We start from the raw sequence: 13,796 nt of genomic DNA on the forward strand, positions 1-13,796 counted from the left end.
TACCCTTATTTTTATTAATGTTTCCTGTGGAAATTACCTTGCTGCACATCGCCTCTTCTGTACCACCTGAGTTTCCGTAGCCGCCCCTCTGCCCCCCACAGTGCCGTCTTGCATTGCTGGGGGTAAGTTGTGTGGAAAAATGCTGCCGCGCTATTTCATTGTTTTCCTTGGAAATTGAACCATTTATGTTGTAACCTTTAGTGCATATTGTTTATTGTTAATACTATTACGTTACCCAGCTGTTTTGTGTTGTTTTTGATCGTTAATATAAGTTTTGTGGAAGTTTTCATTTAACTTGCTAGGCGCCATTTGTATTACGGCAGGCTGCCCTGTGCCATGTGACCAACGTAGCGTCGCAGTGATTTTAGCATCCATTTCCTAGTGTAAATTCTGTTATTTGGCATGTTTAGGAGCAGATGTGCAGGGAAGACCAGAAGGCAACTCATATGTGTTATATTGTCTTCTGCAGGTATGCGTTTTCCTTTGTTAAATGTTATAATTTTCGTTGTCTCTGTTTAGTCACCCTACCTCACGCACCTTTTTACTTTGCCCACCAGGTGTCTCTGATTTTCCTTTTGTATATTGTTTTTCATGGTTCAAATTAAGTTTTGAAGAGGATAGAGTTAAGACTTAAGAAAAATGTGTTTCCTTCATATTTTAATTGCTCTTGGTTAGAAATTTCATTGTATTAGGAATATTGTGTTGACCTGTGTAGATACTGTAAAGTAAAGTATCTACTGTATTTTAAGAAAAAGAATGAAATCGGACAGTGCCGTCTTGCATTGCTGGGGGAGCAGATGTGCAGGGAAGACCAGAAGGCAACTCATATGTGTTATATTGTCTTCTGCAGGAGAAAATAAATGCTGGAAACCAACCCTGTGAATCGTTCCTTTGCATGCCCTATCCACATCCGTTACATGCGCACGTTTTACATGTGGAGCGCACGTCAAGAGCACAAATCGAGGGAACGAATTGTATCTGGTGCTCAGGAATAAACCAAAACGAAGCTCATATTAACCAAATGGAGAGAATGAAATGTATCTTGTGCACATGAATACAACAACACAAGGGATCGATTTACATATTGTGCGCATGTTACAGTAAATCGTGACCACAACATTATTTATTATTATTTTTCTCCCGATGGCCACTGCTGGGCTCCATAGAAAACCCATCTGCTGTTACAGCCATTTCATTAATAAAATAAAACTCACTTGTTTAGTTGAACTTAATTTTAACTGTAATTCTACTTCATTTCTTCATGTGGTTCCTCCTTGAAATCTTCTCACTACTGGAATCACTGATTAACCCACTGAACTGCTCCTACATAGAGTACGTTTACATACGCACTAATAGTTGGATCTTAGCCCAATTAAGGCAACACTAAGACTGAAAGTGTCATGTTAAGGCCTTCATCTGATTCTCTTCATCATCCTCATCTTCCATCTATTGAGGCATGTAAACACCTTAGATTTCTTTTGGCTTTTTCAAACTGAACAGGTCAAAGGTCACCAGACGCAGTAACCTGGATGTTGTATTTACAAAGCAAACAACATGGAGCAGTGCAGTGGAGTGAAGAGCGATAGGCAGATTATTCACTGAATCCATGTAAACCGAGTCATTAGAGGAATCACATTACTTATAATATAAGCTGATTACTCCCAGTAATGGAAGTATTGGTGTGCATGTAAACGTACTCACTGATACAATGGAACAGTGGTACATTTTATTAGGCTGCCACATATACTGTATACTCATCACAACCTGCTGCAGCTGAAGACATCCTTAAGGACCAAGATGTCCAAACCTACTGAGAGTCTTTTTCTTTTGAGTCACTTGAGTCACTGTTAGCGGTCTTGATGAAAGACTGACTGACTCTGCAGAGTCCGTACAGAGTGCTGGACCCGACACCATCAGCCAGAACCTTGGGGACAGAGGTGATCAGTACAAACTAAAGTCTGGCACAGAGCAGATTGAAAGTGCAGATTAGGATATGAAGATAACCAGCTGTTCACCTTAGCAAAAACTCCAGATGGAGGAACCAGATGGACAGAAAAAGTGACAATATGCAACGTCACATGCATTGTTGTCTGTCTTTACTAGAACTAATGATATGTATAAAACATTTCTGTTTCCAGAGCTCAGTACCACAGGCAGAGAGCAGAGTCTCCAGTACCCAGCTGTCTGTCTATGAAGAGTGACTGGTCTAAAGATAATCCTCCAGACTTCAGTAATGAACCTGGACCCTCAGACACAAAGTAAGAGGACTGGTTATACTGTAAGCCTACCTGATAAAACTTGATTCATAATGATGAAGGAAAAATGTTCTGTTCTGTCATTTAGAATTGTTTCCCTTCACTGTTGCATTACACACTATGAGAGGATTGTATTCATGAAGCAAAGCTTGTAGTGAGGATATGAAGGAAAGACACTGGAAAGAGAAAAATAACTGCTCACTGCTCTGCAATACAGCTGTTCAGCCAAAATGGATCTTCATCTGGATTATGCTAGCCAGAAACTATAAATATGTTTTTTCAGCTAAATACTTTACAACTTGCATGTTGGAATTTACACTCAAAGAAAATATTTACACACCTGTGATCTAAATTTAAATTCACAATAAAGATTCGTAATCAATATAATAGAAGCTGTAAACTTTATTAACAATATTTTCTCACATTTTTGTCTTGGATGTATTTTTCTAGTGCAACTTTGGAGAAGAAATGATTTGTAGATACTAAAATCCAACAAAGTAAACTTCCACTATGGTTCGGAGCACAGAAAACCAGCTATAGTTGTGATTGCAACCTTAGTCCCGCCTCCCCCACATTTGGTCAAGTTGCCTCATCCTGCTAGCCTCACCTTGATAGCCACAACCAGCTCACTGCTGGCCACACGCATAAGACACGCCCACAGGAAATGGTTTACACACCAAAACGTCCCAACATCGTTGAAAAGCCAATTTCAGGCAAACAGGAGATTTAGACATGTAAATATAGACACTGATTGATCATGTAGATTTAATGTAGTGGTGTAGTGGTGGTAGGTATTCATGGTGTCTGATATCAATATCATTTAGAGTTAGCTTCAATGAGAATTAAGAACGGGGCACCAGATAACAGACAGCATCAACAGGTCTCATCTGAAGGAGTGAGTTCTCGGCATGTTTGAATTTAAACCCACACAATGAGCACAGGAGGTGACTTTATGTAAAATAATATATTTATTACTAAACTAAAGCACACTCAATAATCAGGTAAATACAAGTGAATATAGTACAGTATATACAAGAGGTATACCTATGAATTGTGATGAATCAATGGCAATAGGAATAGATGATCATGTGAATATGCAATACTGATAATTAAACCAACATTTCAGCAGACACAATCATGGAAGATGACGTCGTAACATTAACATTATTAAACTCAGCACAAATTCCTGAACACTTTAATATCAAACATGGCTATCTAAGACCCATGTAAAGATAAAGAAATTGAATAATGCAAATAACTATTATATAAAACATCACAGTTACACATAAAATTAGACATATACATTAGAGTCCACCACAATGTGATACCCAAGGTTTCATGAGTCTGTATCAAGGATTTCTCCTGATTTTGGACACATTCCAATGTGTCTCATCTCAGACTCTCTGTCTCCTTGGGGATGAACAAAGACAGGGCTGAGTGTTGGAGTTTTATGGTTATTTACCAGGTCTGTTCCTTGATACCAGCTCTTAGGGGTGGAAATGAGGTCATTTACGTTGAGGTCAGTGCCCTTTCCTTTCGATCTCACAGTCTTCCCCCACCATACTGATCTGTTATCAGGGAGGAGGCTCACACAAAATGCACAGGGCCTTTCCAGATGTGAGATGACAATGATGGTGTGGGTGCAGTTACTACAATCAGGATCCAGCTCCTGTACCCAGCTGTGTGTCCATGAGGAGTGACCGGTCTATGTGTATCCCTATTCTGCTCAAACATGGACATCACTCTATTGATAAAAGTAAAAAATTGGTCTTGCCCTTCATACTGTTTGCATCCCTGATGTATTGTATTGTATGTCAATATAACACACAGCCAGTTTGCTGGCACAGCTTCGCAGCAGCCCTCTCCAAAACAACTGGATGGAAACCATTTTGTTACAGTTCCATAAAGGTAAAAAATGACCATAAACCATGACTCCAAACTGACTCTGAAGCGAAACGATTGCACTGTGGGTCCAAAAGTCCAATATTTACCTCATTATCTCCTAGATTATCACTTGTTCTGCACTGCAACAACCGTCTCAACAGTAGCAAGCAGATGCTGCCTTCAAATGCTGCTGGGAATATTGTAATTATGGGTAGAGCACGTTTGAGCGACCCAATAAAGTCATACAAATGGAAGAAACTTGAATTTTACATGATACCCAAGATGCCAAGATGTGACATTCTCACTGTGTTTAACTTTTAGCCAATAAACTTTGCAGCACAAAGCAGCTTTGTACCACCATAAAGCAACTTTTGTTTCAGAGACATTTTGTTATTTCTGTCTAAAAAGTACTTGAATACATGACGAGTTGTATTTATGACTGTAAAACTCAGAAGTACAAGCTGACGAGCAGCACCTGAAGGCAGCAGGAATCTCTGTACAGTGACCAGAGCTCTGAGGGAAAAATCTAGGCGATAATGAGGTAAATATTGGACTTTTGGACTCACAGTGCAACTGTTTGGCTTCACAACACTTGCATTCTGCTGCTTGAAATAGGTTTATGTCATTTTTTATCTTTCTGGAACTCTAAAGAAACAGTTGTTTTGGAGAAGGCTGATATGAAGTTCTGCCAGCTAGCTCACTGTGTGTTATACTGACATACAAACTTCACCAGTGTTTCAACTGACATGAGGGGGAGAAGATATTGACAACATTTTTATTTGTGGGTGAACTATTCCTTTAAGTGTCCATCACTGTAGAACCTTGAAACATTTGAATCTGTGAATGAGTGAATTCAAGTGAAGTATTTTAAGTGTGTGTGTGTGTGTGTGTGTGTGTGTCCCAGACTCCACCAGAAGAGGTCAGAGGTTCCCAGTGGTCAGTCTGCCCAGGAGCATCAAACAGACCTGGACTCCATATTTATGGTGTGTAAATGCACAACAACACCTTTACTTGACCAACAAGTGAAATGCAAAACAAACATTCAGTCTCCATGCAGCACTCTTTAGACCAGTGGACTTTCAGTCTATGCAAGATGGATCTGATGTTGTGTTCCATCATTTTAATAAGAACGTTTAATTCATATATTATTCTGTTCCAGCTGCTTGAGGAGAACATCGTCACCTTTGTGAAGAACGAGCTGAAAAGATTCCAGAGGGTTCTGAGTCCAGATTACCCAGAATGCTTAGAGAGACAGAGGGAGGATGAGGAGGTGGTGGACGGTGAGGAAGAAGAGCAGAGGAGGAGCAGAAAAGCTTTTCTGAAGATCACACTGCAGTTCCTGAGGAGAATGAAGCAGGAGGATCTGGCTGACTCTCTGCAGAGCAGTAAGAGGCTTTTAACAGATTTAACATGATGGAAAAATATTTGCCAAACCTATTGTCACAGCAAAGCAAACCCTGGGCAAACTGTGCATGACACTGACTACAGCGTTCGTCTAGGGCTTCCAGGGCCAGGCTGCCTGTGTATACATGATTACCCGAAGACTCTCAGGAGATAGGCGCAGTTCCAGCTCATGAAACCCGGCCAGCACGCTCCTCCGCTTACGGAATCCGGTTCGCCTCGGCGCTCCGTTGACAGTTCATTTAGTTAACACATGAGATGCAGACTAAAGTAAACTTAAAACTTTTGGGAGAGGCCAAACACTTTTTGTCCGTGACCTTTTCTCATCACTCGCAAAACACAGGAGAATTCCCTTGCAATCTCTCGTGGGCTCCCCCCTCTGTGCCACACTCACACGTAGTGAAGATCCCCCAAACACTCCGACACACCCCCTTTCACAACCAGGTTGTGATTAGGTAAGCCCACCCCCCAACCTGACAGCCACTCCGGACAGCCAATCGGGTATGGTGTGCCGTGACACTATTCAGTTCAAGGTTGAAAAGGTAACTGAGCACAATGCCTCTGGATAATCTAGTAAAATGATTAATGTGTCAATGTGAGTATAATACACAGTGACAGTGGTGCATGTTGGGAAAAACCACATCACTTGCCATTCACATTGAGCTGCACACACAGTGAGGACCTGTTTGTCCACTCATCAGTGATGAGCTGAATAGATGCCATGGAGTGGAGATATATATACATTTACCAGGAAATGTTCACTTTTCTCATGTTTACCGAAACATCCACTCATTAATGTTATTTGTTCTTTGTTCATTCAGAAACTCTTGCTGCCATCTGCCAGCGTAAACTCAAATCCAATCTGACGGAGAAGTTTCAGTGCGTGTTTGAGGGGATTGCTAAAGCAGGAAACCCAACACTTCTGAATCAGATCTACACAGAGCTCTACATCACAGAGGGAGGGAGTGGAGAGGTCAATGATGAACATGAGGTCAGACAGATTGAAACAGCATCCAGGAAACCAGCGAGACCAGAAACACCAATCAAATGTGAAGACATCTTTAAACCCTTACCTGGAAGAGATCAACCAACCAGAACATTGATGACAAAGGGAGTGGCTGGCATTGGGAAAACAGTCTTAACACAGAAGTTCACTCTGGACTGGGCTGAAGACAAAGCCAACCAGGATATACGGTTCACATTTCCATTCACTTTCCGAGAGCTGAATCTGCTGAAAGGGAAAAAGTACAGCTTGGTGAAACTTCTTCATCACTTCTTTATTGAGACCAAAGAAGCAGGAATCTGCAGGTTTGACAAGTTCCAGGTTGTGTTCATCTTTGACGGTCTGGATGAGTGTCGACTTCCTCTAGACTTCAAGACCAACGAGATCCTGACTGATGTTACAGAGTCAACCTCAGTGGATGTGCTGCTGACAAACCTCATCAAGGGGAAACTGCTTCCCTCTGCTCGCCTCTGGATAACCACACGACCTGCAGCAGCCAATCAGATCCCTCCTGAGTGCGTTGATGTGGTGACAGAGGTGAGAGGCTTCACTGACCCACAAAAGGAGGAGTACTTCAGGAAGAGATTCAGAGATGAGGAGCAGGCCAGCAGAATCATCTCCCACATCAAGACTTCACGAAGCGTCCACATCATGTGCCACATCCCAGTCTTCTGTTGGATCACTGCTACAGTTCTGGAGCATGTGTTGAAAACCAGTGAGAGAGGAGAGATGCCCAAGACCCTGACTGAGATGTACATCCACTTCCTGGTGGTTCAGTCCAAACAGGGGAATGTCAAGTATCATGGGGGAGCTGAGACAGATCCACTCTGGACTACAGAGAGCAGGAAGATGATTAAATCTCTGGGAAAACTGGCATTTGACCAGCTGGAGAAAGGCAACCTGATCTTCTATGAAGCAGACCTGACAGAGTGTGGCATTGATATCAGAGCAGCCACAGAGTACTCAGGAGTGTTCACACAGATCTTTAAAGAGGAGAGTGGGCTGTACCAGGACAAGGTGTTCTGCTTTGTCCATCTGAGCATTCAGGAGTTTCTGGCTGCTGTTTATGTCTCTCTGTCATACATCAACGCTGGTGTCAATCTACTGTCAGAACCACAATCAACATCCTTGCGGTCTAAACTATTCAGAGACAAATCTAAACTAAAACACCTCTACCAGAGTGCTGTGGACAAGGCCTTACAGAGTCCAAATGGACACCTGGACTTGTTCCTCCGCTTCCTCCTGGGCCTTTCACTGGAGACCAATCAGACTCTCCTACGAGGCCTGCTGACAAAGACAGGAAGTAACTCACAGACCAATCAGACTCTCCTACGAGGCCTGCTGACACAGACAGGAAGTAACTCACAGACCAATCAGACTCTCCTACGAGGCCTGCTGACACAGACAGGAAGTAGCTCACAGACCAATCAGGAAACAGTCCAGTACGTCAAGAAGAAGATCAGGAAGAATCCCTCCCCAGAGAGAAGCATCAATCTGTTCCACTGTCTGAATGAGCTGAATGACCGTTCTCTAGTGGAGGAGATCCAACAGTACCTGAGATCAGGAAGACTCTCCACAGACAAACTCTCCCCTGCTCAGTGGTCGGCTCTGGTCTTCATGTTACTGTCATCAGAAGAAGAGCTGGATGTGTTTGACCTGAAGAAATACTTTGCTTCTGAGGAGGCTCTTCTGAGGCTGCTGCCAGTGGTCAAAGCCTCCAATAAAGCTGTGTAAGTGCACAGATAACTGAATAGATTCAATATATGACTTTTATACAGGAGAGAAAAAAGAAATACTTTTAAAGTTGTTGTTCATCACTAATTCTTCCTCAGGCTGAGTGGCTGTCAGCTGTCAGAGAGGAGCTGTGAAGCTCTGGCCTCAGTTCTCAGCTCCCAGTCCTCTAGTCTGAGAGAGCTGGACCTGAGTAACAACGACCTGCAGGATTCAGGAGTGAAGCTGCTGTCTGCTGGACTGGGGAGTCCACACTGTAGACTGGAAACTCTCAGGTCAGGATTACTGTTACTGTTCAACAGACGGCCATTTAAATTCTGCTTTACTTTCAGTCAGAGACACTTGCGTCAAAGGAGTTTAAACCATTTATTGCAAATGGTTATACAGTTGTTTGAGTTGAAAGAAAGCAGCACACCAAAATAATAATAAAAAAGAATATAACAAAAAAAACATCACTTCATTTTCACCAATTTATTTTTTGGCCATGACTGCTAACGTGTTTTGGTATTACACCTTCATCAGAGCAAGGTGTAATACCGAAACGTGCTAGCAGTTTTTTTTCAACTCAAACTCTTATCATTGAAGTACAGCACCCAGCTACAAAGTAGCCTTTTGGAAGAGGCGCACCTGTTTCTATTTTGTATTTGGTTATACAGTTGTATTTGGCAGAAAGGCTCTGCTCTTGAGGATGCTTCCCAATGAATCCAAGCAGCATGCATGAGATTACACAACATCCTATGTACAGACAATAACAGGAGGAGGATGGGGAGGTGGAGGGAGTTTTACAGCAACCAGGTCTCTAGCAGCAGTGGCATCAATGAACAGCAGAGTGAGAGTGTGAGCTGACAGATTCAACCTCCTCATTGACTTGTTTGAATGTGATTGGTGATTGAGAGTCAGCTGGTACTGATCAGCTGGAGAGTTGTTTGGATGAAACAGCTGATAGCTGATCAGCTGGGCACAGCACGACTACAGTGTTCTGCTTGAACTAACGATATTCCATCAAAGGAATAGTTCATCCAAAAATGCAAATTTAGTCATTATTACTACTCACCCCCCCATGCGAGCTGAAACTTGGGTGAAGTTTGTTAGTCCATACAGCGCCCTGAGCTCCACAGCAGAACGGTGTTGAAGCCTTCTCTGAAACAACTGAAGTTGCTGGGGACCTGACTTGAAAATAATGGATAATAACCATAAAATGGCTCCATGCAGCTCGGTCAGCATAATGCAAGTCTCGGGAAGCCAAACGATCCCAAAGTGACTTGAAAAGACCGACATTTACACCATTATTTAGCTGAAATCGCCACTGTAGCTGTTATTTCAAAATGAGGTAGATAAGACTAGCTCGAATTAGCAAAAACAAGACTTCCAGTTTGTCCGTTTAGCCTTCAAAATAAAAGCATGAGATCTGAAAATACGTAGAAATACTGTTTTAAACCAATTACTTTGTATTTATCCGTCAAATTCAGTAAATCAGCACCCTTATTAATGTTTAATGTCCACTTTAGTCTCTGTTCTGTATGTATTCTGCACATTGTAATCGTTTATAGTTAAAAATGGCACATCTTATGGCATTTTTCATTATTATTATGACATCAAACGTTAATATGGGTGCTCACTTATTGAATTTGACGATTAAATACAAAGTAATTGGTTTAAAACAGTAATTCTACCTATTTAAAAATGTCACGCTTTTATTTTGGAGGTTAAACAGCCAAACCGGAAGTCTTGTTTCTCCTAATTCGAGCTAGTCTTACCTATCGAGGCCGGGTCCGCACATTTTGAAATAACAGCTACAGTGGTGATTTCAGCTAAATAATGGTGTCACTTTCGGATCGTTTGACTTCAGGAGACTTGCAATATGCTGGACGAGCTGCATGGAGCCATTTTATGGTAAGTTTCGGTTATTTTTTTTAACTATGAAGTCAGGTCAAGTCAGGTCCCCAGCAACTTCAGTTGTTTTGGAGAAGGCTTCTATGCCGTTCCGCTGTGGAGCTCAGGTCGCTGTGTGGACTAACAAACTTCACCTGAGTTTCCGAGTTTCAGTATTTTCTGCTCACTCATTTGCATGTTTACTGCAAACATGGAGAATGTGCAAAGTCCACATAGAAAAGACCAAGATGGAGATTTGAAGACACAACATTGCTGCTGTCAGAGGATAGTGTTAACATGGGATTTGATCTTATAATCTTGTGCTTTGAAGACCTCTGCCTTAACCACTACCCACACACTTTTGTGTGGCACAGGGGGGAAACAAAACAAAGAGGGACGTTTTGAGAGAGTCCAACTGTTGAAAGCCTAACAGCCAGTGAGTTATGGCCATTTTAAAGTTAGAATATTGCTATACAGCCACCTGTAGGCTAAATGCCACCAAACTTTCCAAGTTACCTTCAGCAATCTACCGAGACATGTCCACCAAATTTGCTTAAGATAGAATAAACCCTTCAGTTTTTGTAAAATAAGTCACACCCACAACATTGTTGTGAACTTTGGCAACCAACTGTGGCCGAATGGTATGGAATATCAAAAATCAATTTTCCATAACTTCCATCCATAACTTTTATTAGGGGCAGTCCAGACATGCTGTGTGTCAAATTTGGTGAAAGTCAAAACGGCGGAAAACAAATAGATTTGGCATGAAGACTTGTATTGGCAAAGTTGTTTGTCATGACCAGATGAATCTGAAGACAGATTCAGCAGCTGCATGGCTGATTTCTCACCTCAAATGTTTTCAGAAACACATTTCGGTGAACTATTTTCATAATGTAAGAGAAAGATTCCAAACAAGCCGCCATGTTTTTCCAGTTTGAAATCCGGGGGCAGAAACACACCATGACAGTGCAAACAACGCAATATCATGTATACCACCATGACTGTGTAGGTCTTGATGCCACTTCTCATGCGACTTTCAACAATGGGTAGTCAGTCAGTCAGTCAGTCAGTCAGTCAGTCAGCTACTTTCTCTTCTAGGCCGGTCCCAGAATCATGTTACTATGCCATTTCCCCAGAGTCACCAACTATAAAACACGCCCCCTTGTACAAGCCAGTCAGATTTTGCTCCAGTTTCTATGTAGACACTGAACTGTCTGAAATCGACCAATGAGTGCTAAGAGGAGGGCGGGCCTTCCACAACGGCCAGCCAATCAGAGCAGTAGCTCATTAGCATAAGAAGCTGCTTATGTAAAACGACCTATTTTCTTGTAGGTGGGAAACAAACACTGGAAAGTGAATAGCTAAAGCTGTAACTAAACGATTTTTACTGAAAAAAACTTAACAGATGTATTTTATAGACACCAGGTAATTATATAAAATTACTGAAACTGCAAAAGACACACCTGTTAAAGGAGGGGTCACAACTATTTGAAGACAAGTTTAACTGTTGGAGAGTGTGATTGCTGTGTGTGTTTGTTTGTGTGTGTGTGTGTGTGTGTGTGTGTATGTGTGTGTGTGTGTGTGTGTGTGTGTGTGTGTGTGTGTCGTCAATCAACAGTCATGATGGCAAAGGCCCAGGTTGAAAATAAACAGAATTATCCTTTAAGATAGGAACTCTGGTCTGGTCGTTATTGAAAGTTATTGAGATGATTTTATTTCAAAATCGAAGAAAATTTAGATGATTATAAATATTATTTTTTACTGGAACACACTATGCCACACTATGTCACTGTTTGCTGCTTGTGCGTGTGTGTGTGTGTGTGTGTGTGTGTGTGTGTGTGTGTGTGTGTGTGTGTGTGCAGGCTGTCAGGCTGTCAGCTCACAGAGGAAGCCTGTGCTTCTCTGGCCTCAGCTCTGAGCTCCAACCCCTCCCATCTGAGAGAGCTGGACCTGAGCTACAATCATCCAGGAGCCTCAGGAGTGAAGCTGCTCTCTGCTGGACTGGAGGATCCACACTGGAGACTGGACTCTCTCAGGTATGGAGAGGCAACGTCTGCTAGAAGGCTGAGAGTCACACACATTTTCTCTGTCACACTGACAAGCTGAGGAATACTGTTTCATGTTTAATGGTGGATATGAGTGGAAATCCTTCATAGGGAAGGTTTTTAAATGTTTCCATCATCAAAGAGAATCTGCTGGTCTGACTTTGTTTATTCCTCCAGTGTGGACCATGGTGGAGTGCAGTGGTTGAAACCAGGTGTGAGAAAGTGTAAGTGTGTATTTAGTTTGATTCATGAAAACAAAGCAGCAAACACTCAACTATTGAGATGGAAAGCCCATCTACACCACAGTATGTGACATCCATTCATAACATCATGTGTTATAATAAGAAAGTAATTGTCATACTGTCAATAAATCAACAAATAACCAGAACAGGTGTATTAGATGAGAAACTGTTTATGTCAAACTCCCTGTATGTCTTGTATGTGGCTGATCTGAACAAAATTGCCCTTGTATGTGGACAATAAAGGCATTCTATTCTATTCTATTCTATTCTATTCTATTCTATTCTATTCTATTCTATTCTATTCTAACCTGCTGCTGTATTGTGTCTTGTTCTCCATCAGATGTCTGTGAACTCACACTGGACCCAAACACAGCACACAGAGAGCTCCTCCTGTCTGAAGACAACAGAAAGGTGACAGAGGTGACAGAGCAGCAGCCATATCCTGATCACCCAGAGAGATTTGACTGCTGGAAACAGCTGCTGTGTAGAGATGGTCTGACTGGTCGCTGTTACTGGGAGGTCGAGAGGAAAGGAGAGGTTGATATAGGAGTGACTTACAGAGGAATCAGCAGGAGAGGAAAGGGTGCTGACTGCAGGCTTGGAGGGAATGACAAGTCCTGGAGTCTGATCTGCTTTGGTAACAGTTACTCTGTCTGTCACAATAACAGATCAACAGACATACCTTTCCTCTCCTCCTCTGACTCTAACAGAGTAGCAGTGTATCTGGACTGGCCTGCTGGCTCTCTGTCCTTCTACACAGTTTCCTCTGACACACTGATGCACATCCACACCTTCCAGTCCACATTCACTGAACCACTCTACCCTGGGTTCTGGTTGTGGTCTGGGTCTGGGTCTGGTTCCTCAGTGTCTCTGTGTCAGATAGAGGATGGAGAGAGAAACACTCACACTGCTGACCAAAGACAGCTGCTGAAATGATAGTTCACTCTGGACAGGATCACACACACACACACACACACACACACACACACACACACACACACACACACATGCACACACTTTAATATGAGAATAATGTTTGTATTTTCATTTAAATCTGCTTGTAATTGCCCTAAAATAAACCAATATCTTGTTCTGTTGTTTTATAAGTTGTGAGTCATTTCACTGCTTTCATCATTCATTTTACATACAGGCATTAATATTGAATTTTTCTGTTTTCCATGCTTCTGATGTTTTGAAACTGCAATGAAAAAAAATAAAATCTGCAGCCAGACTTCACTTAGCATTCAGCATTTCATGGCTTTGTGAGGAGAACACAACATCCACACCATGGTTGTCAGCAAAATATTTTTAAAACTTCAGCAACGTGTTAAAATATGTAATAACTTTAACTATTTCATTGTAT

General features: G+C 42.0%; 1 protein-coding gene across 2 annotated transcripts; it reads left to right on the forward strand.

The window, feature by feature from the left end:
- The first annotated feature begins 2,144 nt into the window (after nt 1–2,144).
- LOC139655804 (protein NLRC3-like) lies at nt 2,145–13,528 on the forward strand. Of its 2 annotated transcripts, XM_071533170.1 has the most exons (9): nt 2,145–2,258; nt 5,044–5,122; nt 5,299–5,524; nt 6,362–7,825; nt 7,934–8,273; nt 8,376–8,549; nt 12,009–12,182; nt 12,369–12,415; nt 12,774–13,528. In XM_071533170.1, the coding sequence occupies exons 1-9, from the start codon at nt 2,191–2,193 to the stop codon at nt 13,367–13,369; spliced, it is 3,168 nt and encodes a 1,055-aa protein (XP_071389271.1). In that variant the 5' UTR covers nt 2,145–2,190; the 3' UTR covers nt 13,370–13,528. The 2 variants fall into 2 exon arrangements, with proteins under 2 accessions (XP_071389271.1, XP_071389272.1); XM_071533171.1 differs by lacking the exon at nt 2,145–2,258 and adding an exon at nt 4,818–4,920 and having other exon boundaries at nt 6,362–8,273.
- Nucleotides 13,529–13,796: the final 268 nt, after the last annotated feature.

The sequence above is a fragment of the Centroberyx affinis genome, unplaced genomic scaffold (assembly GCF_046629955.1).
Source record: "Centroberyx affinis isolate AG114_WGS23_722 - 3 ecotype Tasmania unplaced genomic scaffold, CSIRO-AGI_Caff_v1 ptg002332l_1, whole genome shotgun sequence".
Classification (NCBI taxonomy): Eukaryota; Metazoa; Chordata; class Actinopteri; order Beryciformes; family Berycidae; genus Centroberyx; species Centroberyx affinis.